This window comes from Phymastichus coffea, unplaced genomic scaffold, assembly GCF_024137745.1.
Source record: "Phymastichus coffea isolate CEN01 unplaced genomic scaffold, Cenicafe_Pcof_1.1 PCOF00066, whole genome shotgun sequence".
Taxonomy (NCBI): domain Eukaryota; kingdom Metazoa; phylum Arthropoda; class Insecta; order Hymenoptera; family Eulophidae; genus Phymastichus; species Phymastichus coffea.
In genome coordinates, this window is record NW_026706877.1 from 834207 (window position 1) to 862171 (window position 27965).

At 46.1% G+C, this 27965-nt stretch overlaps 2 protein-coding genes across 3 annotated transcripts; both read right to left on the reverse strand.

The window, feature by feature from the left end:
- Window positions 1-89: 89 nt before the first annotated feature.
- Window positions 90-1693, reverse strand: LOC131667438 (signal recognition particle 9 kDa protein). Its single transcript, XM_058940843.1, has 3 exons — window positions 1435-1693; window positions 1293-1361; window positions 90-1050 (listed from the first exon to the last, which is right to left on the reverse strand). The coding sequence occupies exons 1-3, from the start codon at window positions 1504-1506 to the stop codon at window positions 955-957; spliced, it is 237 nt and encodes a 78-aa protein (XP_058796826.1). The 5' UTR covers window positions 1507-1693; the 3' UTR covers window positions 90-954.
- A 985-nt stretch (window positions 1694-2678) lies between these two features.
- LOC131667429 (hemicentin-2) lies at window positions 2679-26276 on the reverse strand. Of its 2 annotated transcripts, none has more exons than XM_058940827.1 (8): window positions 24187-26276; window positions 17680-17809; window positions 12011-12210; window positions 10006-10341; window positions 7049-7341; window positions 6563-6788; window positions 4941-5428; window positions 2679-4779 (listed from the first exon to the last, which is right to left on the reverse strand). In XM_058940827.1, the coding sequence occupies exons 1-8, from the start codon at window positions 24566-24568 to the stop codon at window positions 4477-4479; spliced, it is 2358 nt and encodes a 785-aa protein (XP_058796810.1). In that variant the 5' UTR covers window positions 24569-26276; the 3' UTR covers window positions 2679-4476. The 2 variants fall into 2 exon arrangements, with proteins under 2 accessions (XP_058796810.1, XP_058796809.1); XM_058940826.1 differs by having other exon boundaries at window positions 2679-4785.
- Window positions 26277-27965: the final 1689 nt, after the last annotated feature.

The window sequence follows — 27965 nt, forward strand, 5'->3', positions numbered from 1 at the left end:
TTCTGTAAAAAAGTGTACGCTGAAAAAGCTATTGAAGCTTGTATAAATTTTTTTTTGTAAATTTTCAATAATGTTTCAAAATCTTTTTCCGCTTATTATTTATGAATTATTTCGTTATCACAGTTTATCATTCAATTCTTTTATATAATTGCAGTATTACTTGATGTAGTTAAAGAAAACTTATATTGATTCATTATAAATAATTATTAATCAATATTATTGTTACTACCTTCTATCATGTGTTTATACATTAAAGGAAAATGGCAATGGGAATTAGCGAAGATCAACCTTTAGATAAATCAACCACTTTGTAATTCTTTCAATGTTTTGCTTAATATGTTATCAGCCACTTCAGGGAATAAAAATCATATGTCGCTTGAATCTATCAATGATAAAAACCACATTGTTAAATTAATACTGTGTCCAACATTAGAGTAAAAGTTATGTACAAAATTAGTGCAACGTTCGACTAGAGATATTGAGATACTGATTTTGAGTATCAGCTATAGTAATGACTGTCTTCCCCACTACAATTTTCCTATATTGCATAAATTATCAGTCAAGTTTAGTAAAAAAAACTATTTTTCAATAAGAAATAAATTCTAATAAAAAAATTGTAGGAATCAGTTGATATTAATAATAAAAATCTTGATCTTGTTCTTAAGTATTAATGGTATTTAAAGTATGCAAAAATTCAATAGTTACAAAACAGAATGTTCATTCGTCATATGATTTCTTGCACATAGTAGTGCATCATCAGGGCTAAATCCATTTCAGTGTTGTATTGATGAAAGATAGCTTCCTGATTGGTATTTTAAATGTACACCGTGCATGATTTAATAAAGTGTAATTTTTACACTTTTTGTATATAAAAGGGCTGGGACACTAAGTATATCTTTCCATTGCACAAAAATTTGATAAACGTTATGTCCTTCAAGTATTTTCACAACTAGCTCAGTTGTCTTTTGAAGCCATATGTCGCATCAAATTCTTAATAAACTTCTCCATTTTCTTGATGTCTTGGGCAATTTCAGTTTTGTATTGCAGACACTACAATAAATTTGCTGTTATTATTTAATCTTTAAAGTTATTTTTATAAATACAGTTCTATAAGCCTATATTTATAAATAATTGCATGTACAATTGTAATTACACTTTAGTCAATTATTTAGAAAATCGGATTGTGAAAAAAAAATTATTTATGAAATAAATTTTGTAAAGTAATTGTTTGAAGATTCTTAACATTTTCGTTAATTATAAAATTTAATATAGAATATAAAAGTATTTCTCACCGTTTTATCATCAGTAAACTTTAGATAAAGAACCCCTTTTTGATGGCAGTACTTCATGGTATATCGTGCCTAGATATATCACAATTTCTCGTAAAAAAAGATTTAGTTTAATTATAATTAAATTTATTTTATCAATATTTACTTTCATTGGATCTTGTAAGTATAACCTCTCAGCACACTTTTCGAATTCTTCCCACGAATCTAAATAAGTCATGTTGTATCTTACTATGTGAATAAAATTACAGGCACAATAAATTCACTAAAAAAAGACTAATTTCAGATGTATATTGAAAAATTGAACATTTATCAATTAATCATGTTGTCAATCGTCAATGACGTCCGAATCCGAAACGTTGCAAAGTTGTTTCACTGCTTTCGACACATCACATGGCGTCGGCACAATGTCGACGTCCGACAACGGAACGAAGATGATAGCAACGGCAACTTTTTTTCAGTTCCTAGTTTATCTGTTAGATGGTAGTCGTACTGTCATTTTAGATTTATACGCGACCTAATGGTGATATAGTCTTACACTGCTAATAAAAACTTGATATACAATTTTACGCGATCTGGTAATAAATTTTTTAAAGCCAATAAAACCTCCGTAATAAAGTTCTGTAAATAAATTCGTACTATTATTATTATTATTATTATTATTATTAACTAATATTGATTAACTAATTATATATAGACTGGGATAGCAGTGGCGACAAATTTTAAATATTTTGAAAGAATCATATAACAATTAATGTGCGATCTATTTAATAGATACATGCAAATTTTGATAAATAGCAATAATAAATATTTCTCTTGCGAAATCAATCTGAATTCATCAATATTAAGAACGACCCTCATAGGTGCCTCATACAGCGACAAAGACAAACTATACGTTCCTCTCATATTGTATAATCCACATGTAGATTGTAGATAGTGCCGTTTTTCGCATAAAAATATGTTATTAATAGAGAATAGTTTTGAAAAAATTAATTTCAAGAAAAAAGAAATGTCTCGTCGATATACTATAGTGCAACTAGCAGAAATATAATACATTTCGATACTAAAGTGCAAGAAAGTAATCCGATTCTCGTCGAGACGTTTAATTAAACCCGAGCGAAGCGTGGGTGAACATATATAAAATTATATTATCCTTGTATATATCAATCCGATTGTCAAATTTAATAATCAATGACGATGAACATCTTATTGATGTGTGAAATTCTAAAACGTAAAAGTTTATTTCTAATCAGACAATAATTTAATATAACGGAGGATGATTAGGTATTCAAAAGTGTCTGATTTAAAATATAAGTTTATTAATAATTACTTAAGTAACAATGTACAAAGACACAAACAAGTTCTTTTATTGATACTGTTTTATTTTAGATATCAGTCAAAAATACAACAATGTCTGAATAAATAATATTGAAATCTGGTTTATTTCCTGCAAGCTTACATTTCTCGCAGCATGTTTTATAAATTACCTATTTTTATCAACTTGTTAAGTACTTACATGAAACTAATTTATTCTCAACTATATTTAAGAAAAATACATATTCTTACAGAATAGTAATACTTAAAATTAGTCGCTCATCTAATCAAATAATAAGAAATTGTAATTAGTTTATGAATGAGTCTTAATTTCTATCATCACCTTAAATTTATATTAACTACATCTTTGGAAGGTGTGTTGTTCTTATCTGCTAAAAATTAAAATTGTACACAGTAGCAAATATTAATTTTTTTCTTACAAATCCTTTCGTTAAAAAATTATGCACATAAGCTAAATGTAATAGAACTAAAAATTCTTTGTTGACTTTTCAACGACCGATGAATTAAATAAATTTATAAAGCTTAAGAGGTAATAAAAGGGTTTTGGTAAAGTAATAATTTTACTTTGATTTAAACTGTATAAATATCAACAATTGAAAAACATTTCACGTAGATATGTATTGTATAAACAATGGATCATCTTTTTTTTCTCAACAGAACTACTTTCAGGGTATAATAGCATAATTGTAAATTATTGTAAAAAAAAGGAACAAACAAATACTAAATGTTTCAATACGTAACATTTCTTCGTAGCTCGGATTACAATAAATAAATGGAATGTAAAATGGAAACAATGAAAATGTTGAACGAGATAATGTCTGAAGAATAAAAATTAAAGAACGTCAAAATGCAAATGTTATTTTCTCGCGTCTGAAGAATAACAATGACTGTTGTACAAGTTTTTCGAGAATAGAGTAGGATCTAAATTTTTGAAAAACGGGGCTTGAATCTCGATGAGGAGTGACATAAAAAGAAAGTCTGCGCGGACTTTTGTCAGACAGGATGCGCTTATGTATTCCAGTCTCGCGCGTCGAAGCGCCCGTAAGAGAGATTGTTGAACAATGGTTTTCAGTTTGTTGTCACAGAAGCGAAACTTGACGTTGAGTAAAGAAGTCTTTTTTCGTGTTCGAGGGTAACAGTCTTTTTTGAAACAAAGGCTGTTTCAGCAAGAAAGAATTGGTCATGCAGTAGTTGGTATTCAGCGCCACTGTCGGTATAACATGCACGGCGGCAAGTGCGTAAAGTACGAAGGAAAAGTCATGGCAGTTGCAAGAAGGCAAGGCGCTGTCGCGCAAAGGGACGTGAAATAAAAATCGGCAACGCAATCAGTGCCGAGGCTCAGGCGGTCGTGATTCGGAGAGAGAACCTAGCCGCGGTGGGACACCCGTGCGCAAAATGAAATCTGTCGCGGACTGGAGGAACGGCTATATGTACAAGAATACAAGGCGAGAAGAGCAGGTGAGCGAGAATTGATTGGCGACGAGAAAGCTCGATTGGCCGCGCAAAAGTAGGGCTGCGAGGGCGAAAGTGGCGGCGGCAGTGCGGCGAGCGTAGAGGCCCGATAAATAGGTAATAGCCGCCGGAGAGAGCAACACGAAAACGCTTTTTCACGCCGCGTCGGAGAAAAACGAGAACGAGAGCGAGAACGAGAGCGAAAGCGAGAGCCAGGCAGCTCGGGCGCGCGGGGGTGCGTGCCGCGCGATGGAGAGAGAGCGATAAAGCTTGTCGGGCGAGCAGCGCGGAGCCACTAATCGCGGAATGCCATCGAGTCGAAGGGGGGACTAGGGGGCAGCTCGGGCTGTTCCTTGCCGTAGAAAACGGCGAATCGGCCCTCGTCGTATCGATGAGATGTGTGCTAGACGATCGTCGGCGGCTGCAGCACAGCCGGCGCGCGGCGCACTTTCAGCGCCTCCGGGCTCATGGCCGCCCTCGACTTGCAGGCGATCTGATCGTAGTCGTACATCACGGCCAGGCCCCCCTCGATGCTCGGCTTCCTGCCGTAAACGCCGCCCATCATTGCGCCCTTCGGACCGCAATTCTGCTGCTGCTGCTGCTGCTGCTGCTGTTGGTGGTACTGCTGCAGCTGCTGATGCACTTGCTGATGCTGGTACTGCTGCTGCTGCTGCTGGTGCTGCTGGTGTTGTTGCTGCTGCTGCTGCTGTTGCTGAAACACAGTGCCGGTCACATTGACGGGCGTGCGCGCTGCTTGGATTTCTCGCTAGCTCGCCGAGGCCGTGACCGATGATCGGTTGGACGGCACAGCTGACGCGTTTCCACAGCGGTCGCAAACGGCCGACCGAGTTAATCGCGTATACGCACCATCTGCTGCTGGTGCAGGGCCGCCTTGAGCTGTCCGTTGCGGTCGATGGTGGTGGGCTTGGTGGGCTGCGGCTGCGGCTGGCTGGCGGCTGCCGAGGTGCCGTTCTGGGACTGCTGGGACTGCTGGGAGGCGCCGTAGTAGGTCTCGGCGGAGATGCTGCCCTCCTCCTCCTCGTGGCGGTACTCGCGGTGCTTGCGCCGGGAGCGCATCAGCGAGTAAACGCCCAGGGCGAACAGCAGCAGCAGCACCAGCAGGCCGACCGCGCCCGCGGCCGCGATGATCCGCAGCTCGCTGGGGTCGCGCACCACCAGCCGGATGTCCGTCGAGTCGCGGCCCTTGTCACTCTCCACCACCAGCGTGTACTTGCGCGCGTCCTCGCGCTGCAGCTCCCGGATCTCCAGCTTCGCCCAATAGCAGTTGCTCACCATCTTGTTCTCGATTATCGGCTCCAGGGGTAGCGCCTCGTACTTCGGGCTTATGCTTTCACCTGCATCGCCCGTACAAATCCGTTAAATCGATCGATAATCCGCTTTCGGGTCCATCGTCGATCCCCGAACATCCCCGAACGTCCCCGAGCGAGCGAATAAAACTTTCAACGTACAATGCCCGACGACTTTTGGACAAAGAAATCAGCGCAATGCCATTGTCCGAATTCGGACGTTTCCGGAGCATCCTTGAGTTTGATTATGAAATTTCAATGCTGGCTACGGCAATGTTTCATCAGCTACGTAGTATGCTCGATGAGTGAATTAATCGGGAATAATCGAGGCGATTTGTTAGAGCGCGGTAGCAAAGTAAGCTGCTTTGGTAAACGCGGCTCTTGTGGCACAACGAAAAAGAAAATGGTCAGCGCTATCTTTATTATGCCAAAGCTGTAATGCCCGACGACAATGCTCATAAATTGTTGAAACAATGAAAAATAAAAAGGCGCGGTCTACTTTCGCGTTATAAATTCGTAAATGCCAGAGTGGTTGCATTGTCGTAATACAAGACAGACATTTCGCGCATAGCACACACACGCGCCATTCGATCTGTGCAGCTTTCTCACGCTTGCTACAGATAGATATATCAAGGACAAGTTGGCCCAAGGCGAGCCGTGCCGTGGCCGAGTCTAATTGCCAATCTGTATGTACGGCATTAACGATAAATCGAATACTATTTATCAGGAGCACGCGCGCGCGCTGCTTTTTTCCCCAGCCGAGCAACAACTTGTACAATAGGGTCTAGCTTGTCCGGCGTGCCGCCAGCGGCCAGTAAGTACATACGTGGGACAAACTGACTCTTCGCCTCATCGAACTTTCTCGCGCGAGCGTGAAAGTGCGCGTTCTAGGCCGTGTAAGCTGTCGGCGCTGACAGCTCGCGCGCAGAGGGCACAACGGAAAGAACAACTACGGCCGAAGGGAGCATAATGAAATTATCACGCGAACGTCGCTCGGGCGATGCGTGCGACGGGCTGACCGAGACAAGCCGACAGATATTGCCGGCGGAGCTTGTAGTTGGACGTCGGGATGAACGAGTCAATCGATCGTCAGGGCCCGGCCGGAGAGAGCCCGGAGAAAGGCCGTCGAGCAGCTGGGTGTCGGAGACGGGGAAAGGCGAATTAGAGAGTGCGCACACTGACCTGCTCGTATGTGGGAGCTGCCCCACTGCCAAGCGACGATGCGCGGCGGTGGCCGCGAGCAGAATCTCGACTTGAGACGATGCACCGGCTCGCCGGCCCAGCCGACCGACTCGTGCACGCCGTCTGGTCCTCGCTCCGCGCCTGAGCCGTGGGGTCTCGCTTGGATTTCGGGCGGTCCGATCACGTGCAACACGAAGCGCACGTCGCTCGGCATCTCGCGACGCACCTGTTTCCAATCGTCGTCCATTTATTATTCGTGCCTTGGGTTATTGGGTTACTACGCACACCAAGCTCATCGTATTCTCCACTTATACGAGTCGCAACTGCGCCACACAGATAGAGTTTAGCGCGCATTGCAGTATTCGTTGAAAGAGACCACGCGAGATTATGCGTTATTCACATTCGTATTTGCCGAGCCACAGAATTCTTTGCTCAATTCGTATTACGACTTGCATATTTGCTGTACCTCAAAGTCTGAATACCAACCCCATTGATGACGTTGTAGGCAACGCAGCGGTACTCGCCCTCGTCTGCCCAGCCGACATTTTCCAGTCGTAAGCGGCGACCCCCGTCGGGGCCGTTTTCGCTGTTGCGATTGTCGATGGTGTCAGTAGTGCCGCCGCGTTGGTGCAGCCAACGATAGTGCGCTGGTGGATTGGCCTCGAACTCCGGACACTCGAATGGCTCGATGTTCGAGCCCAAACCCGTTGTCTCCTCGATCTCGTCTAGGGGCCTGTCTAGCGGCTGCGACGAATCTAGAGAGCGTGGTTTTGGTCCATCTGTGGTGCACACGCGCACGCATATGTCAAATCTTTAACTTATATTGAGATTCTCTTTATAAATTTCCTTCGTTGCTTATTTTCTCTTGTTGCTATAGCCACCGTTTATACGACGATAAATTTGACAAAGCCCGCCCGTTATTTTGAACGTTGCAGATGCAAAGGAGAATAGCTAATAGTAATGCGGTTACAATATCGAATGGATAAAATTCAGTTTTAACGATTTAGTGTAGCACTTATGCAGGCTGTACCTTGAATTAGTCAATTAGGAGCTCTAACCGTAACATATCGATAGATTATCAAATAAAAAACTAATTATTCTATACTTTCAACACGAAGATGAAATCGATACTCAAAGGAGCCATTATAGTGTCTACTTTTTTATTTCCTTTTTTTATCATTAAATTTTCCGAGTTACGCATAAAACGGGAATTTCAAAAAATATTTTAGTTGGTGAAATACTTATTCTATAGTGTGATCAAGATATTGTATGAATTATGAAAATTCATTACTGTTACAAACAAATGGACGCAGAAAAAAAGTGTTTTTGTGGATTTAATTCGTTGTTGGCGCAATTTCATTATTCAACATGAAATTACCGTCATTGTATTCACAAAAACAGATAATGGCTAGCCAATATGGCAACCGTAATTATGAAAAATAAGAAAAAGTTAATTTGTATGCTATTCAATATAAAAACCTCATTTGATGGGTGAAATTCAATACAGCAAATCCAATATGGCGAAATAACTATAAAAATATGTTTTTTGTCAATTTCTCGTCTATCATATTGGATTTGGCTTTTTGAATTTAAAAAATCTGTCTTTAAATTCGTAATCATCAACGCAAAAAATCTAAAGTAGTATATCAAATTGAAAATTAAACTACCGCGTTAATTGCGTGACTGGAAGGGTTAAAAATTAAAGCTACGTGTTTATGCTCTGATGTAATATCTAATGTTTGATGACAATGCTCTATATCTAGACTCATAAAAGCCCATGAAATGTACCGGTTCTTATGGTTAACACATTTGCAAAAGCTGATTGCGATTAGCAAGCGAATTTGCACTCGCAGCTTTATAATTTTTAGCGCGCTCGCGCCGTCAACATATACAGCATGCTCGAAGTAAAGAACAGGATATCATGTTGCAAGCGAACACGCGACGTTCTCATTATAACCCACAAGTGATTATAATAATTATACGACAATATGTGCTCTGATAAGAAGAAACTTTCATTCAAGAAAACTTGAAGCCTGGATTTCAAATATTATATAGAATAGCTTCTGTCACGTAATGATCATTCTTTCATTGAAACAGCTACGCGGTGGAGAAAAAAATTCAGCAAAAATGTTTTTCGGTTTGTACACGTGACTGTATGCTGTACATTTAGGGGACATTCGGGCAAAGTGAAGTACCTAAGGGCTTAACAGTGATAACTTCATTCAGACACGTCCAATTCAAATCCTGACGAGGCACTCTTATTCATCTTGAAAAATCCAATATCCAAATGTCTGGCTTAAAATTTTTTAATTTAATAAACTCGTTATCAAAGCCTTTAATTACAAGGGTAACAGCTTTCGAATTTTTGAAAATCAACTAACCGGGCAGAGCGGGGCACCTATTAAAAATCAACAATAACTTCAAACAGACACAAGCGAACCAAATTTTGATAACGGATGCTTGTTTCTTTTAAAAAAATCTATTGATTTAAGACTTGAAATCGCTCTAGAGCTACGACGACTTTCTCTGTTTACGTACGCTGTCGTCAGCCTGAGGATATTTTTCATAGCTTAGTGACGTGATTATTCCTCACCAATTACTAAAAACAAGCTTAAAAACAATCAATGTACATTAATTTATGTATTCAATTCATTTAAAATAAGATGAAAACAATATTCATGAAAAGAAAGGTGCCCCCTTTTCCCTACCTCGTTTTTCGTCAAAATGACAGTTTTAAACTTTTGATATTAAAGTAGATAGAGTTGATGAAAATGACAATCAATTAACTGTTCTAGAAAGCTCAAGACGTATTAAAATATGGTATAATTAGATTTTATTGATACGTATCTTTACGCTGTAAAATTAATCCGTATTAATAATGCAATATCGAGAATTCATTAAGCACCAACTGTCCTGTCACCTTCTAAACCTACAGTAATTATTATTTTGTAATTTGTATACTAAGTTGTATACGCAATACATTAGTAATGAACAGCTGAGTAAGAGGTCGTCCAATTGTAATTGTTATAATTGAAGACACTGGTCATCTCTGGGACACAAAAGATGGTGATCTTTTCCAAATAACAACGTATGAAGGCGAATCCGCTGTAAAATTGATTCGCGCGTACAAATGGTGCAATAAAGAAAATGTCGAAATAGGATCAATCGAGAGAGAGGGAATTCGATCGGAAGACAAAACGAGAGGAGCACCGCGGAGAGGACGGGTTGAGAGCGTGGGAGAGACGCGCGTATAGCTGATCAGGCTAACAGCGCCAGTGGAAATAAAAGATTCGTATAGACGGCAATGACGGGCCGGCTTTGCGTTGAATAATGAATAAGGAGATTAAGAGAGTCGGCGCGGCGCGGCGACAGCGACCGCGGAGACACAGTCGACGTACGCAAGACAAAGAGACAAAGTCCCCTGGCGGTTCGTTTGTACTTACACTCGACGTCGAGCCTGTAGCTGGCCGGCGCGCTCTCGCCAATGACGTTGACGGCTCGGCAACTGTAGAGGCCCTGGTCCTCGCGCTTGATGGGCTCGAAGCGTACCTCCGACTCGACGAAGCTGCCGTTCACCAGGCTCCGGTTGTACAGCGCCCCGGACGGCAGCAGCCTGTCGCCCGACGACGACATCATTATCGGCGACGAGTCCTTGTACCATTTGATCGTCGCTGGCGGGTTCGAGTCGGCGGTGCAGCGCAGGCTCACAAAGCTCGCCGAGTCCTCTAGTCCCGAAACCAACATCCGCGGGCTAGTCTCCATTTTCACCTCCGGCGAATCTGCAAATACGTCCTCGTACTTTCACCACCGCATTCCATACGCATTTCGTTTGGCAGTTTATATCCACTCATGTTCATTCGTCATTGCCGACTTCGACAAGGAGAAGGTTCTATATTCGACCTGATTACTTCAACATTTTTAACATAGCTCAACCGATTCTATCGGAATTGACCTCAATCTTAAACGAATCTTTCCAGATTGCTCCCAATTCATTTATCATTAGGTCCGAAATATCGAAACCATCTTGACAAACGTTCTTTTTTTCCTCATCATATTTAACGTTTTCGTAACTAACGTGAAATACTTGGCGCTGCACCTGGGCCTATCTTAATGCTCGCGTTTAATTTCAGATTTGAACAAGGTAGATGAATCCCACATGGGACTGCAGTGCGCAAACTACTTTACCGTTTAACTAACCATTTTCAATGTACGGCACCTTATTTCAATGCTTCTAAAGGCATCTTTAAAGGAGCCGATATTAACCGTCCTTTCTTCGGGTATAGGCGTTTTTACGTATCTGAATTTTGTGTAACGCTTATAAATAAGTTATGATATTGATACTTTTCGTAGTTTCGGTACGAAAAGCTCAGCTACAGTGCTATTATGCGGCAATATCACGTTACGTACAAACACTCGTTTTGCGAAGTAAAACAGAGTTCAATATTTTAACTTTTATCACTGGAATAACAAAATTTATTTTGAATAACCATCAGGTTTTCTCTTTGACTACACATTCTTCTTTGAATACTTGAAATACTTGAAACTGGAACATAAAACTGACCATTACTGTGATATTTATAAATAATTCATGTTTGGTACAGCTTCATATCGGGTATGCACGAAAATGTGTTTATTTGTTTATATGCGCTTTCATACTGCTTTCTTATAATATGAATTACTAGTAACTAAGTAGTGTACAAAAAATAAAGATTTTCAACTACTACATACCCTTTTGAGGACGTTATTTATGAAGTTTTGAAAATACTAAACATCGCAATAGAATACTCGAAGCGTAATTTGTGCTTCTAACAATTGCAATCGTGTAACTTTCGAGCGACTCCATCTCGTGAGTGCAAGGCAACAGAAACCAAAAGACTCTTCCGGATGTTACACTCAGTAGTGAATTTTGACAGCTGATTTTTATTTAGCTAATTCACGCGTTAGAAAATAAACGCTGAGGGCTTTTAGAAGAGTAAAAGAATACGAATCGATCGGTTTACTGCATTTGTATATTTAGACTTTAGCCGAAGTGACTGCAAAACAGATATCGCCTTCGAGGATGATTTAAATGTATGGAACCGCCAGTGCTTGATAACGCGAACGTAATGCCGTAGCGTTACAGTGAGCATGAATTGAACTTACGGACATATACCGTATTGGTTACGCGTACTTATTAAATCAACCGGGTAATCAAATAATAAAGGCGAAGGGAAAGGAAAATGACAAAAGAAACAGAGCGAAATGATTTTTTGAAACGAACGTTGAAATTCTAACAAGAGATGTTGTAAAATATTGAAAGATTGGCAGGTCAGAGGTGTCCTGGCATATTGCATGAGCTCAGAAGGGAAATCCTATTTTGGATAACGAGGTGAAAATGAAGTTGCTTGGTCGGGATAGGAATCGTTGGTGATTAATGCAAAGCAATTAACATAAGGGGTTAATACTCACAGTGAATGTCGAATCTGGACTCGGTGAGCTCGCTGAGCGGGCTCGCCGGATGCATCGTCAAGCACTTTATGGGTTTATTGTGATTATCTCGGTTACCACGAACTCGAAGCTGACTGTGAGCCGCCCAAGTTTTTGGATTATCGACTTCGGTGGCATTAGTTTGCTCTCGCATGGGCTGCACCTCCTCGTCCCCTATGAACCTGCAACGTAAACAAGGAGCTTTACCGGTTTGGTCGCGAAAGTGCCGCCCGAAAACTTGGCAAACACAATGCAAATGAGTGTTCTCGGAGTGGCTGGAGGGGGCAGCAGCAGGGGAAACAAGTAAAATAGCCAATTAAGTTGTGTAACAGCAGCGCAGCCGGGATTTTACTCCGGCGGCTCTCGAGAGGACAAATGAGAAAAGCTGTATTAGCCGGTCGCGATAAAAAGACATTGTGCCCTCGGGGCGTAGGCAAGCAAAAAATTTTGGCGAATCGGTCTGCATTCTCGCAGCGAGAAAGCGCAGCACACCGCGGAATAAGAAGAGGCGAGCGAGAAGAGCTACGGCGGAGAAGCAAAAGGAGAGGCGCAAAGCGGCGAGCGCCGGCTGGCGAGCAAGAAAGTGAGAAGATTACCAAAGCATAAGCATCGAAATTGCAGAAGCGCTTCGAACGAGTCGGAATACGGCGACGCGGCCAAACGAGCGGGGCAAATAAAAGTGCGGGAAAAAGGCAGCGGGCCGCGCGCGACCAATTACGACTGCACGACCGAGCGCCCGAGCGCGAGCGGGAGGGGAGCGGCGGACGCTCGACTGAACTCACGAGAGGATACGCGGGATATAATCCTCTGCCGGAACTAAATAGGAATCCCAGCGAAAATGGGCTGGGCTGTCTCTCGGCAAGCGCGCATAATACACGACATTGCAGCGCCGTGCCAGCGCGACACGCGGCAGAGGAGAGCAAAGGGGAGCGCGCCCACACACGAGTCTGCCGTCTGCCTCGCGCTCTGCGGGATAAAAATCTACAGGCCGCGGATTGAATGGGCTATATCGTGAAAGCCGCGCGAGAAAATGAGCTTCGGCCGGGAAAAATGAATAGACAGACACGCGGCATTCAACCACTTTTTCAATGAAAATGCCTTGCATTACGCGTTTCTCCCCCGCCGCCCAAGCTCCTCCTCTATTTTTTTAATTATTTCTTAATTAATTCGTAATTGCACCGCTTCGCCGTGTGTTTCTGCGCCCACGTTGATTTGTCTGCTCTGGGCTAACGAATCCAATGGAAATACACGATAATAAATTCATAAATTCTGCAGTTGGGATTTTTTTTTTTTTTCAATTAATCCAAAATATTTGTTACCTCGGCATTGAATTTTATTAAATAAATATCTACATACTCGCGACCCATCTGTGTATATTTGACATCAATTCTTGCATATTTGTTTGTTGCGTGTACTCGGCGCTTTTTCACAATTATATCCGGCCTCGACGCATCGATTTATCCAAAATAAAGCGTTTTCCATGCTTGTATGGATGGAAATTTCGGGCCGACGTAGTAATTACACGATGCGTATTGCGCAATTTTTCAAAGGTCTTTCGACGTATTGACTTTTAATAAAAGGATTATTCGAAGAAGACTGGACGCGCTAAGCATAGAGGCGAAGCGAGCGGCGCGAGATAATAGACCAAACTGTCGCCGGCGACAAATCGCCCGAGGCCCACAGATGAATGCATATACATAGCTACGTAAAAATGTACGTGGCGGGCGGAATAATCGCCGAAAAAGGCGCGCCATTGTAATTTAAAAATTTGACGCGAGTCTGCGGCTTGTCAGCCCGAAAATTACAGGTTTTTCTTTTTTCTCGGGTTTTTGTCGTAACTTTTTGCCGTCGGCCGGCTATAACAATGCAACAAAAGCCATTCATCAGTTCTCGCGCTCGACGGAACAAATTCAGGAGAGGTAAGCATTTACAAGGACAGAAAAGAGAGGAGCGCAGAGGAGAGGGTCCACGCGCGTCGGCGATAAGAATGAGAAGAGACGGAGCGAGCGAGGCGAAGCGTTGCGAGGCAAGAAAGCGGCGCGACTCGCCGGTGCATAATGACAGCGGCAGCGAGACTATCTGCGAGGGACTGCTCGCGACGTTTAATTCATTCGATATATTGACTCGAATGAAGCAGCGCCACTGTCCGTCGCTCGTTAAAGTCGGGACTGGCTGCTCAATTATTCTCTAAGGCGAGCTTAGATAAGGCGCGGTCAGAGCCGGCAGACCGTGAAACTAAGAGGCTCTATAGCGACCAAGAGAAAAGTCAAACTCGAGCAGTGCCCCGTTGCTGCTGCTGCTGCTGCTGCTGCTGCTGCTGCACAAAGGCGACGTTCCGGCCCCTTGCTCGCTCTCTTACGGTTTGTGAGTATGGGGTACGGGACAAGCAGGCGAGCTCGGCAATCGCTAGCCTCTCTCTCGTCGGGCTGCACACGAGGAAAATTACGCTCGACGGCCGCGTACGTCCATCGAGAGTCATTATTTTCATTTGGAGCGAGCGCGCCGAGTCTCGCCGCCGCCGCCGCCCGTGAGAGCCTTTGCTCTCTTTTGCAGCGAGCGAGCCGGCCAGCGGAATGAGTTACGGGCGGCAGTTTTGGTGAAAACTATTATGCCCGTACGGTGGTCTTGGCTTAATTACGGGACTAATTGAGCCCGACTTTTGCCGATTGTTTTGCCCCTGGCCTCCCGTCGCTCCGGCCGTCGCTCCGGTGCGCCCGCCTGCAATCAGCATCTCTCTAATGGAGCCGGGCGCACGCGCGCGCCGGCTCGTTTATCCTCCTCCTTCTCCTCGCGTGATCGATGATACACGGCTAACCGAGGATATTTCACGAACAACTGATCTCCAGGCTCGCGCTTCCACTCGGCCGCGCGTGCACGCGCCTGCTCACCTTTCCGTGCCTTGCATACGTTGAGCGACGCCAGCTTCCACCGACGGATAATCGGAGCCGCGCGCCCGCGCTCGAGGGGACGTCCTAGCAAATTTACACTTAGGGACAAACCGTTTCCATCGATCGGTCGCAGTTTACCCAACGACGAGTCGCGGGCGCCCTTTCGATCTCGCTCTACCTGGGATGTCCTTCAGTTTCCTCAACAACCAAGTGTTCAGCGACAATAGTTCAATCTACGATCCGCCTTTGTTGGGAGGTCTCTGCGCTCTGTCATTTTTTTAATCACTGATATTCGCTTTTATTCAATGATTGCGGCCATTCCTAGTAAAGAAACTGAAATTTCTTTAATACAATGGGATCAACAATACTTAGAGTTTATTATTTGCTACGACATCCTCTTAGTCGCAATGTCCTCCGTTTCGCGCTCCCCCTACTCCTCTCCCGCACGCTATCTCTCTGCTGTCCGCTCACTGTGCCCAAGTCCATTTTAAAGCTTCGTTTGCTCCAACGTTCCATTCGCTTCTTCTCTCTCCCTCTCTATCTCTCTTTTTTCGCTTTGCCTATACGCTCGATCTTGCTCATCACTGACGGATGGGAAAGGAGAGCGGAATTAATCGATCGACGCTTGTGCCTTTTTGCAGATTTTTTTTTCTACCTCCCGCTTTTTTCGTTTGGCGACAATGAGAGTGTTTGTTTTCTGCCTCGATCAGGCTTTGCGAATCACTGGGTTAGAAGATTTCTTTTTTGTCAGCTATCGTGAATTTGACAGCGTTGCGGAGAGAAAAAGTACGCGTCGCCAGTCTACCAACCTAAATAAATAAACTACGTATTAATGTGTTGATGTATTGATGTTTTAATACTTTATTGGAAATGAACAAGCTTATTTGATAAATCGATGTGGCTAAACGATAATGGGACTTTGCGCGCATAAGCCAGACAATAAATGCAACCACTGACATAAAATTTAATGTCTGTTGGTTGTATATGTGTCAGTTTAGTGTATATTAATTTACAATTACTTTGTAAGATGTTCATTAAAATGAATGCAGGATTTTACATGTATAAGATACAATTTCGTCGTAGTCTGAGATACCTACAAGAAATTCATCAGACTCTTCCTCGAGAATAAATGATAAGGATGTTTAACATTAGCGATCCTTGACTTCTTGTTGTTATAAGAACCCTAAGCTTCTGTAAAGCCTTAGAGCAGTTGAAACCTCCGAACCGGCGAGATAATTCACGCACATGGTCTATAAAAATTGTAATGATTCAACATTCAAATCTACTGAACATTCGAGTTTTCGAGCTCATCATACAATTAGATCAGCTCTTACCGAGTTAAAATTAAAATTATGTTACCGTCTCTCAGAAAAGTTGAAAAAGTTTGAAAGGCTCGAAAAAGTTGAAAGCTCCGGGTCTCGAGTCGACTTGGAGCTCCAAGTCTCGAGCTGCGAGTCTTGCAGAAGCCTAAAAATACTCGGTACTTTATTATTGATATTTCTTGAGAGTGTCAAGAGGGCATACCGGTAAGACGAGAAGGTTTTCTTCATGTAAATTAACATATTTTAGTGTATACAAACATTTTCACTATATATTTTCAGCCGCTTAGTTTCTAAGAGGAAATAAATTTTCTAAAAGCATATATTACAGCAACACATTTCACGTTTTAATAATTCTATGTGCTGTCAATTAATTAATCTTTCAACGCGCCATGCGAAAACCTCACACTAGATAAGAATCTGTTTCCCGAACATGTTAAAAAATTAATTAATCGAGATGCATAATTATTAATACATGTGAGCTTTCAATAAGACCACGCATTGGTTAATGTTATATTATACGTAAACATAATAGAACAGCGTAATTATACGACTAATAACCAGATCGTAATAATTTTAATGCACGTTTCGATCTGCATATCAAAGCTAATTGACATATACGTTTCGCCGTCGAGCAATGAAATAAACACATATGCTTCGAATGCGCTAATACGAGTCGGCAAAAAAATAAGCTGGTGTTAAGTAAAATATGAGCAATAAGTTGACGGGACGAGCAAAGAAAGGTTGAGAGCACGGTGAGTGGTTCGTTGAAGGAGAGAAGGGGATAAGCGGCACCACAAGCTGATTATAGACGCGATAGCGAAATTAGTCGTGCCCTATCCGAGAGCATAATTTGCGATAGACTCGCAGACGCATACACACGCAGGGCGCGCACATTCGGCAACGTAGAACGAACAGCGATCGCAGGTACGACGCGTTGAGTCGCACAAAGGACTGGGACGCGCATTCAAGCAGACGCGAAGAGAACTCGAGATTCGGTTTTCCGCCGACAGCTGGCCCACTCGTAAAAGGCATACACGTGCTCTCGGCCCGCGGCACGGCGCAATTAGTACCAAATAAAGCTGATACGACGGAGCGCTGAAGGAACGTTTGCTCGGGACAAAACAGCCGGTGATTTATGACGGCGAAGCGGCAAAGCAAAGAAGAAAAACTAGAAGAACAGAAGAAGCCGCGATTTTCACGTAAAACCGGGAATTTTGAGTGGACTGCGTTCCACCATCGGGCGTGCAACAGCGCCAGACCGAGAGCACGCTATCAAGAAAATCAAGCCATAAACCGATAAAAGTACAGCACCAGCCGTTAAACAGATCTTCCGAAAGCAGCGTCGCAACGGTGCGTTTGTTTGGTCGGCGAAGCGAGCTGCGGGGAATCGGAAGGAAAAAAAGGAAAATGCCGATGGATTTGTCGTGGATGGGATAATTACCATTTGATGAGGGCCGGCGGGTTGCCGTATCTCGACACACAGGATATCATTGCTTCCTGCCCCTCGCGAAGAGTCAACGCCGTGGTCAGCAGCGCCCCAGCGTACTCCAGCTGCGGCTTCCTCGGTTTCACTGTAACACGAACACACGGCCACTGTGAGTGTATTCTATATACGCGCAACCTGTTGTTTCGATTGCTCGACCCCCAGCCCTTCCCCTGCCCACGGTTCCCTTTCACGCTGCTTATTATACATGCCCTCGCCCAGCCAGCTCTTTTCAACTCTCGTCTTTCAGCACCTTCCGGGCTCAACACTCTTTCACGATCGCATTTAATCCAGCATTCCGTCACGGTGGTTTTCGAAGGAACCGTGAAAGCGCTCGTATTTCTCGGTGGATCGACCGATCGGCAAGAATTTAGCGGCAACGGACGCCAGCCGCCGATGCGCGCATTATTGCGGAAAATTTGCAACGAGAGCGGCCAGGGCGCGCCAGGAATGCACTGCGCAAACGAAATCGGGAGGCACAATGCATTCCGAGCCGTTCGATCACGGCGGCAGCAGCAAATTAGCGCCACATTAGCCCTCAGGCGTGGCTCCGAGCGCGGAGAATATTTGATGCGGCGACGTCGACCCACCCATTGGCCTCGAATGCTTGCGTCGGCGATCCAATTGTGTCCAGCCCTCCTCGAAAACGCGTTTAACTGGCATTGTGCGCCGCGCGTTGTTTCCATGAAACATTGACACATTGCAGATAGAGTCGCGGACGGACAGACTTTTGCCCCCCCATACTTTATTCACGATCGGTCGAGCGCTAGGTGCGCGAGGCGGCGACCGCGAGCGAGCAGAGGTGTCGCGCTCGAGTTGTGCCGTTTGTCTCGTCTGCAGGGATTACGCGGACGCGTCGGAATAGGACAATCCCCGCGGCAACCGGGCGCTTTGTCCGGGAGCGGGCGTCACGACCGCGACCAAATTATTTGCTGAATTCATAAAGCGACTGCACATTAACTTTTCGCCCGAGTCGTTAGCGTTTTGCGACTGGGCGAGTGTTGCAGGACGACGGATGATAATTCGCGCATCAAGCCACGATGAATAAAGAACGAACGGTGCGCGCCTGGCTTAGAATCAGGCTAGTGGGACGATAAATTAGTCGGTTTAATGGGAATCCAAATAAAAATGAGCTTTTAAAGTGGCTACCTGCTTGGGCTTGAACTCGGCTGAGGCCACGTTATGTAGGTGCTCGCGCAGCGTGACGCCTCTCGTTCCGCGAGGAGATTCGAGTCATATCTCTTGCGGGCGGCTCGCGATATACGCGCATAGCTATATAGCCGTGCAGCTTCGGCGCATTATAGCTCGCGCCTCCGCACAAAAAGGCTTTTAGCCGCGGATGGCGGCGGAGCGTTAGCGCGCGAACAAAAGGGAATAGACGAAGGATGCGTCAATGTGGCCCCGCGGTGCCGCCTGCATCCGACTCCGACCCTCTCCTCCCGCTGCCGGCGCTGGCTTTTATTTGGTTAAGCCACCTTCGAGAGAGCGAAAGGGGCACGCGGACGGCCGCGGAGACGCTGCGCCGATGGCTATAGGAATTTATCGAGGCGACGACGCCGGCGTCTCCGGCGACACCGGCGACACCGGCGACACCGACGACACCCGGCCCATTATGTCAAATGTGTTCGCGATCCAATAAATAATTCTGCTTCTCCCTCGCAGCGCGTCCTCCTGGGTAAGCTCTCGACTGGTCCGCTCTTTAGCCGCACAGCCGCACGCACACGTATCGCGGCAATCGTTGAAACGCGCGTCGAGAGCCAGATGAGATAGGGAAAATTAATTCGTCTCTCGTCGAATCTGTCGGTGGGACTGCCCAACCCAACCCAACCCGGCATATTAGCCTCGTAAATATCATAACCGCGCAAGGTGGAGAAATGCGAGCGAGTGGTTTTTGAAAGCGAGACTGCGTAGAAAAGCCCGCGAGAGGTATAAAAGTGTAATTATCAAGGAAAGCCTCGGTCTATTATAGGTAAGACTGCGAGCAAGCGAACGAGCGAAGAGGACGTTGCACATTTCAGCGCGAGTACGTATAGGCGAGGGCCGTGAGAGATTTGAAACGACTGCGCTTATCAACGAAACGCGCCATCAAATTCGTATGAGTCAGAAAGCCAGCGAGCAGGCAAGCAGCGTTGGAGAAAAGCACTACGACCGAGAGGGAGGTAAAGGCGCGCTTAGCTATATCGAGATCTCCCCGGAGAATGAAATTATCTTTACGGCGCGTAAAGCACAATAAACGGTAAGTGCATACAAAGTACTGACGGGACTTTTGCCTGCGACGGAGGTTTCTTCGCGTCGCCGATTGCTGCAGGAGAAGCGTCGAGCGAGCACGAGACCGGAATGCCATCGACTGCCGAGGGCGTCTCTTTGGACGGGCTGATAAGTCAGCGTTAGGGGATTAGGCAGCGGACGTGGAGCCGCAAGAGCCGAAAGAGCCGAAAGAGCCGAAAAAAGCCGATCGATGCGGTCGCGCGTGGCGCAAAGGAGTTTAGCGCGCGCGGCAATGAATGTTTGCAGCAAAGATTTAGCGAGAAGTGGGTGTAGTTAGCGAGGGGAAGAGGCAGAGCTGAGGGAGCTGGTAGAGCGATAGGCCAGTATAATGGCTCGGGCGGGCGTAAAGCGCGCCGGCAAAACGACGCCCATTAACATTAAATCCCCGATGGTAATGAAGGGTAGGCTCGTTTAGACAATGAATAGCGCCGGCTCGTAATTAGCGCGACTCCCAACTGCGGGCTCAAGCTCAAGCTTTCCCAGCTTCGAGCGCCGGCGTGCGCGCACCTGCACCACACGGGAATTCCGAACGCATTTTTTCAGCTCCCTTTTCACGCGCGAAAGCCCGTACTCCTCCCTCGCGCCTACACACGCGCGTTAAGCAATTACCCGCGTTCGAATTAACCTCTCGCCTCTGTGTGGACTCTTCTCTCCGCCCCGGCTTCCCTTTTTATTTCCGCGGCACTGCATTGCTCGTTTCGTTGTCGTCGTCGTCGTCGTCGTCGTCGTCGTCGCCGCGCGCCTGTCAGCCTTCCCGAGCCCACAAATGATAATTCAGCTCAAGTTCTCGCCGCCGCCGCCACTGCTGCTGCTCTGCCACATTGTATGACCTGCTGCTGCGCCACCCCCGCCCGCGAGTCGTCGCCAGTCGACTCTGCAGCTTTTCTGCCAGCACTCTCTCTCTCTCTCTCTCTCTCTCTCTCTCTCTCTCACTCTCTCTCTCTCTCTCTCTCTCTCCCCCCCTCTCTCTCTCTCCTTTAAATACTGCACTGCGCGCTGTATACTGTGCGATCGCTCTGCCACCGTAGACAGCATTGTCGAGACTTTTCGCCGACTGGATTTTCAATTATCCTGATGGCAGAAATTCATTTCTCTCTCATTACGCTTCTCTCTCTTTCTTCCTTTCTCTTTTTAAATACCACTGAAACCCGATTGTTCCGCGCACTACACCATAATTAATAGTACTGTTCCTAACCATTCAGACGTAACGCATCATTGACGCTATATTTTCCTTTTCATTCTACCCGTTTATCTTTGCGTTTTTCATTGATAACAGTATTTTTCTTTTCCAACAAAACACACGTACTCTTTATTCTCTTAACGGTTTCTTAACGAGAATTTTCTTTTTGTCCATTAAGCATTGATTTTCACATTACAGTTTCACATTTCTCGGTCAGTACTTTCAATAATTTCTATTCAAGTCATCATTTTAGCAGAAAATGTCTACTGACGCACGTAATTATACCGTTTTTCAAAATGATGATAATTAACAATGGTAATAATTGTTGCACTCTAGAATGATACGAACCTTATCCTCCATGTTACATCGACGAGTTTCCCAATGCCAAATATTAATTACGGAACGTTGAATTGTTCATTAACGGTTTTTAAGGTATTTACGATGATGTATTTTTAGAAATCTTGTAAAGATGGATCAATCTATCCCAGAATATGCTGTTGGAATTTCAGAATCAAAATCGAATTGGGTTTCTGCAGTAATTTTTGTTGCTAACGCTCTACCTACAGGTTACGGTACATGTAGTAAACTTTAATCGCGTTTTCTCTAAAATACAAGTTTTACGACTCTCTGATTTAGTATTCACGATTAGTCAACAAGTTTTTGACCGATTGCAGGAAGACCAAACCATTCTAAAGAAAATGTAATTAACTAAAAAAATTTTAAATAAAACCTTTTTTTATCTTTTAGATTAGATTTAGGTCTATCGACAAGGCACTGGTGGTATAACGAAAAATTTTTTTCGTATATTTGAAAAAGTTTTCTGGCACACTTTCGGTAGGTTTTTCTAACTTTTTACTCAGATAATTATACATTTCAAAAGAGTAGATAAATGAATCATTACAAGCTTTATATATATAAAAAGTGAAATATTTTAATATAGACGTCGCACGCGTCTACCAGTTACTTTTCACCGAAGATACAACCTATTAAAAAAATTTTGGTCGACAAGACACTTTTACCACCCCATTAATTTTTCAGTTGTAAAGCCTAAAATTATGCACGCACCTTCTTTAAAGTCAAAATCTAGATTCGAAATACGGATCGTGATCGTTTTTATGTAGGATACCTTCGATCGATTATTATCCAAGCTTTTTTTCTAATAAATACTATTTGACGTTTTCTGTACAATTGAAAAAACATTACGTTGAATAAACAAAAGTTTAAAATTCGCGTAGAATGAAATCGTGTAAAATCGATATCTGCACGAATCGAACCCGACTGAAATAAAAGTATTTACTCAAGGAAAAATATTCCAGTATGTTTCTGACTGTGAGAATTTCAAGTTTTCTTCATCTGCTGCCGTTTTTGTTATAAGTGATAGGTAAAAATTCCTTCTTAAAAATGAAATAAGAGTCTCAAAGTGTGATGATATTTCTCTTTGAGAAAAATGGTAATGGATTGTAATTTGTGGTAAAAGTGTGAGTGATTGTAACATTCCTAAGAAAATAAAGTAAAAAGCTAAAAGTCGGTACAAGTACTGAAAGTTAAGTGTACATCGAGCTTGTGAGACACGAAGTGAAACGCATTTGAATGATTGAAAAGAAAGAAAGAAAGAAAAAAAGTGATGCCGACACTTCCTACTCTCACGGCATTGTATAGAGCTAGCTACGGTCGAAAAAAGCTTTTCCGCGTTCGCCTCGGTAGGTAAATCTTGGAATTCCTCTGTTTCGTCAGCCAAGTGAAATTAAGCAATAAGCCCTGGTTTTTGCGCCTTCGCGCCCAAAAAAGCAAGCACGGCTCGCGGCCGTTTATCGCTCCGAGAAAATCACGTACGGCCGTAAAAAGATATTGGGCCGGAGGAACGAAGAAAAAAATTGACGCGCGGAGGCGCGGGCGGCCGCGCAAAAAATAAGGCCAACGCGAAAAAGGGAAGGAAAGTCAGGCCGAGTCTCTTGCTCCTTCTATCTTCTGCAGGGAACAAAGGGAACGAGCCGCGCGTCGAGCAAACGCGCGACAAGCCCTTGCGACGACGAGACGAGCAAGTATAAAAAAAAAAGGCCTCCGAAGGATAGGGAGAGCGCGCTCTGCAGACCCAAATAAAACCAACACATATGCCATTCTATGGGTGTGCAGGTACGAGGTACATGCCTGCGTTTGAGCGCTCGGTTGACGAATTGCCAACATTCTTCCTGCTAGCTTCCTCCTCAGCTCGCGCCGACTAGACCTATTTCTCCCCGCTGCCGTACTACATCGGCTCCGATGCTTCGCTAATCGTTTATGCAAGCAAAAACTGCAATATTTCAGCGTTATGGCTCGATTGTCAGCCAGTTTTACTCATTTGGATGCAAAGTAGTATTAACTATTTCATATCCCAAGGCCTGTCTGAAAGGCTTCGATTAGCATAGCCGGAGCCCCCGAGGCAAATGGAAGTGTTTCAGAGAGTTCTTAATACGAGCGAAATCGAGTTGCGACGAGCCTTTGTCGCGTGCAGAAAAGCTAAAAAAACTAAAAAAGCTGGAAACAAGGGGATGCCCGGGAGCAGGTACGCGTGCGTATAATGTAGTAGTGGCGCGTGAGATGTCGTTAGCTCGACGGGGAATGACAAATGTGGAAGTGCACGTTCCGTCGAAAAGACGGGGCAAATCAGTCTCGATTCTCGGGAAGCCGGTGCTTGCCCTCGTCAAAGAGCGTTGCGCAATCACAGAGCACGAGCAAAGCACACACAGCTGCATTGCACGCGCTGGAAAACAAAGCAGCGCCAGTCGACATTGTCAACAGCACACACAAGCGAGCAGGCAGTACAGCAGCAGAGCAGCAGCCGAGCAGCAGCAGCAGCAGCAGCAACGGCGGCGGCGCCGCCGTTCGCGAGTCTGGCGAGAAAAAGAACGAACGCTCGTCGGAGGCAGAGCAGCGAGTCAGTGAAGCGCAAAGTGCGCGATAGCAGGCCACTGAAAGGCTGGCAAAAAGAGCAGGCCGGCTGGAAGAAAGTGGAGGCGCGCTCGGGCAGGGACAGTTACCTCGCACGAGCAGCCGGGCGGGCGGCGAGGTGAGGGCGTCCTGCCGCGTGAAGTCGCCGGGGGTGACCTGGCACTCCCAGAAGCCGTCGTCGAACTCCAGGCTGGCCCGCTTGACCAGGAGCGAGCAGTCGCCGTCTCGGGTGCCGGCCCACTCGTACTTGTCGGGGTGCACTCCCACGGGCTTGCGGTCCTTCTGCCAGATGCACTGGCCGCGCTTGTCCTGCACACGGCAGCTCAGCCGCGCGTCCTCGCCTTGCGACACCTCCTGGTACTCCGTCGGCGTCTCGGAAAAGCGCTGCTCCGCGCGCGCCGCCGCCGCCGCCAGCAGCAGCGGCAGCAGCAGCGGCAGCAGCAGCGCCGCCGGCCGGCCGGGGCCCGGCATCGCGCTCCGGGGGAGCCTCCTCGCGCGCCGCCCTGCGCCCGGTGCCGTTTCCCCGCTGCGGTGCGCGCGGCCGCCGAGTCGCTGCTGGCTCCGGCCTCTAGCAGAGCTGTGGCCCGCGGCAAGCCGCTGGCTGCGCCGGTGCGCTCGGGCGCATGACTCGTCGTCGGGGCGCGAGTGGCGCTGGCCTATCGGCGGCGATCTCGGGCGTGCGATCGCGGCCGCCGATCGATCATCGGCGGTGTCCGAGCCGCTCCGCAGTCCCTTTCGCGCCGCACGCGCTCCGCAGCGGCAGATCGGCGCCGAGCTGCGAGGGAGTGGCCCAGTGGCGCGCGCGCCCGCGAGCCAGGCGCGGCCTCTGATTCCTCGGCCTGGCTGGCTTTCCCGCACACGGACCTCGGCGCAGAACACTTACGAGATTCGGATCTGGCGTACTTTCACCCGACTTGCATGCGCGCTGCCACCGTCGTGCTTAGTTCCTTTTAATTCTGCGCGCAACGCCCGGCCGTCACTCCCGATTGTCCTCGCTTCGGTCCAAGGCCCGTGCGGCTCGGCCTCTATACGTGCAGCTGTTCCGCGCTCGTGGGAAATTTCAGTCGCGCGCGGCGCCGATATTGCAAGCGCAAGCGCCCGCGAATTCCGTGGCTCGCCGTAATCTTTCGCACTGTTAGCTTGCCACTGATATCGCCTCTCCCCGCCCCTCGCTTTCTTATTAGCGCTCTCGCTCGACTAGTCCGCCGTAATGCCGCTGCTTTCCATTTTTCCCGCGCTCGCACTGGCTTTTCGGGCTCGAAGCGCTGCCGCTGGGTTGGGTTTTCGCTTCTGACACGCGATCACACGCACGATTATCGATTATTATTACGGCCGTCGTTATTGCGGCTGCTGCTGTTGTTATAGCTCGAGATAGGACTTTCGCCGGACGCTTGCCGTGAAACTCGGGTTATGCGCGCGGCTCAAAGATCATAACTTTCGGTCATTATTCAGCATGCACAGTCATTGTCAGACGACGGCGAGGCCAGCTGCGCGCCACACAATTTTCCACAACACTTTCACTGGCTTTTCAATCAGTCACGACTGCGTTTCACATTCAGCCAGCCGAGAGCACATCGATGATTCGTAAATTGCCGGCCCCCGCTTTATTTTCTAAGCCAACGTCGACAGCTCTCACGTATATCATGCACGCGCGCACTGTCCACTTTATTTGTGCGTGCCTTTCGTCGAAACTTTCTTCAACTGTTTATCGAGCGGACAGCAGCAAACTCCTTCAATTATACTCCAATCGGCAACGCATCAATGGATGACTCGTAAATCTCTGTCTCACTCTATCTACGAATCAGTCTCTGCGACTGAATGCGCACTGACTCCTGACTGCTGATTTTTATCACTTGTTCACTCGCGCACATCAACGCTATTCACACTGTCAGCTCTTAACTGGTATTCCCTTCGACAAAATGTCATTCGACCGTTATCTCTGCCTACTGTCCCTAAGCAATGACAGTCGTCGATGTAGAAAGATTCGCACGAATGAATAACGAATAATGCGATATACGGAATCGCGCACACGCGAATGCACCGGATCTGGCGATCAAAAGACAATTGCGAAACGCCGTTGACGTACAATGCGAATGACTGCGACCGAACGTCGAAGAAGGTGCGGAACGAGCGTGCAGTTTGGTGGGTGCGCGCGGCTCGCACTCCTGTGACAGAGTGCCGTTGCTCAGGCTGTTGCCGCTCGCACTCTCGCAAGCAGGCAGGCAGGCAGCTCGCTGCTCGGCGCCACCGTCGCTGTAGCAGGCCAGGCCGCGTTTCGAACTCCCGCGCGCCCCGAGTCACCGCCGCCGCCGCCGCCGCCGGTTGCGCGCACGTGACAAGCGTTGGCCACTCCGCCCCCACCCCGCGCTGCTGCCGCTGCTGCTGCTACTGCTGACTCCTTTTTTCCTGCATGCACTCGCAGCCAGTGATAGTACTCGGCGACTTTCTTTACGATAGACGATCGACCAAGAGCAGCGCAACCGGCTGCCTATATACACACGCAAGACCGCTTTCTTTCTTTCTCCACTTCGCGAATACTATATAATGCACTGCAAGAATATCGGAGAGCACGGAACCGGGAGAGAGAAGAGAAAACAATGCGGCCGCGAGCAAGCAAAAAAAAGAGCCAACAATGCCCTGCCAATCGATCATTGCATGCACCGCTCGCTCTGGAGAGCCACAGCGAAAAGTAGGCGCGATCGAGATAAGCGCTGCCGCGCTAAAACATCGGACGAGAACTGCGTGAAGAAAGACGTGAGGAGGAAAGAAGAACGAGCCATGCCGGCGTATATGAGCAACGTATCTACGGCAAAAAACAATAACAACGCGGAAAAAAAGAGGCCGCCGGCTCGAGCAACATGTATCGACGTGTTTATCGCTTGCCTCGCTACTCACTTTACTCGTCCTTATCGATCAACATCCTCTCGCCGAAGTATACCAGCGCAAACACACGCGCGCAGGGCGCACCGCTTCGAAAGCTTAAAAAATAAACAAAAGAAGCCAGGGCATTTGCTTTGAATGGGTAAATGGTGTGTGAGCAAAGTATTACCTAGTTTGCCCATTTTTTGCCCCCTTATCAGATAATTCTCTCGCGGGCTCTTTTTACGTCCTCTTCCGTGCAGTGCACTCCTGCACTACGTCGCGGCGGCTCTCGAGAGCAGCTTCTTGTAATTTTCGAAATGACTGCACTCTCGAGAGTAACGCGCTTGCTCCCTCTCTCTTACTGCTCCGGGGACTTGACGAACAGAAAAACTTTTCAAAGCTACGCGAGTTCAACGGTGTACACTCTTTCGTAAACTTTTTTCGCAACAGTCTAGCGACTAGCCTGCTAGCCGCCTAGCCTTCCAGTCAACTCTGCACCACGGAAAGTATACTCAACCTCCAAGCGTCGTACATACGCGCTGAATGTACAATTTTAAATGACTTGACTCTCAATAAAAACAATTTTTCAACATTCCTCCTACTTTATTATGACAATTCATTTTACATGCCCGTTCTGTTTATTATTGTTTTCAACAAAGTCAACTTGACCTCGCCAACGTCAAATGCGTACAAAAAATAAGCTAGTGTGTACATGCAGTCGCAAGAATTTTTTCATTTGCGGAGAAAACCATAATAACATGACAACATCGCAGTCTTCACGGATAAAAACTCTTTGAACAGATACGTCAACTTTGGACATTTCTCGAAATGTCACTTCACATCAGAATTATCGCGATCGAGGGCTGCACGTACTTTACTGGTTCAGAAGGCCGGAGGCCTTGAAAAGTGCCATCATATTGACATTCATCTGATGACGAGGCTGTACAAGCCGCTTCACGAGAGAACAACCTTGTGAGCACGTCGAATTGAATGATGCGACTGCACG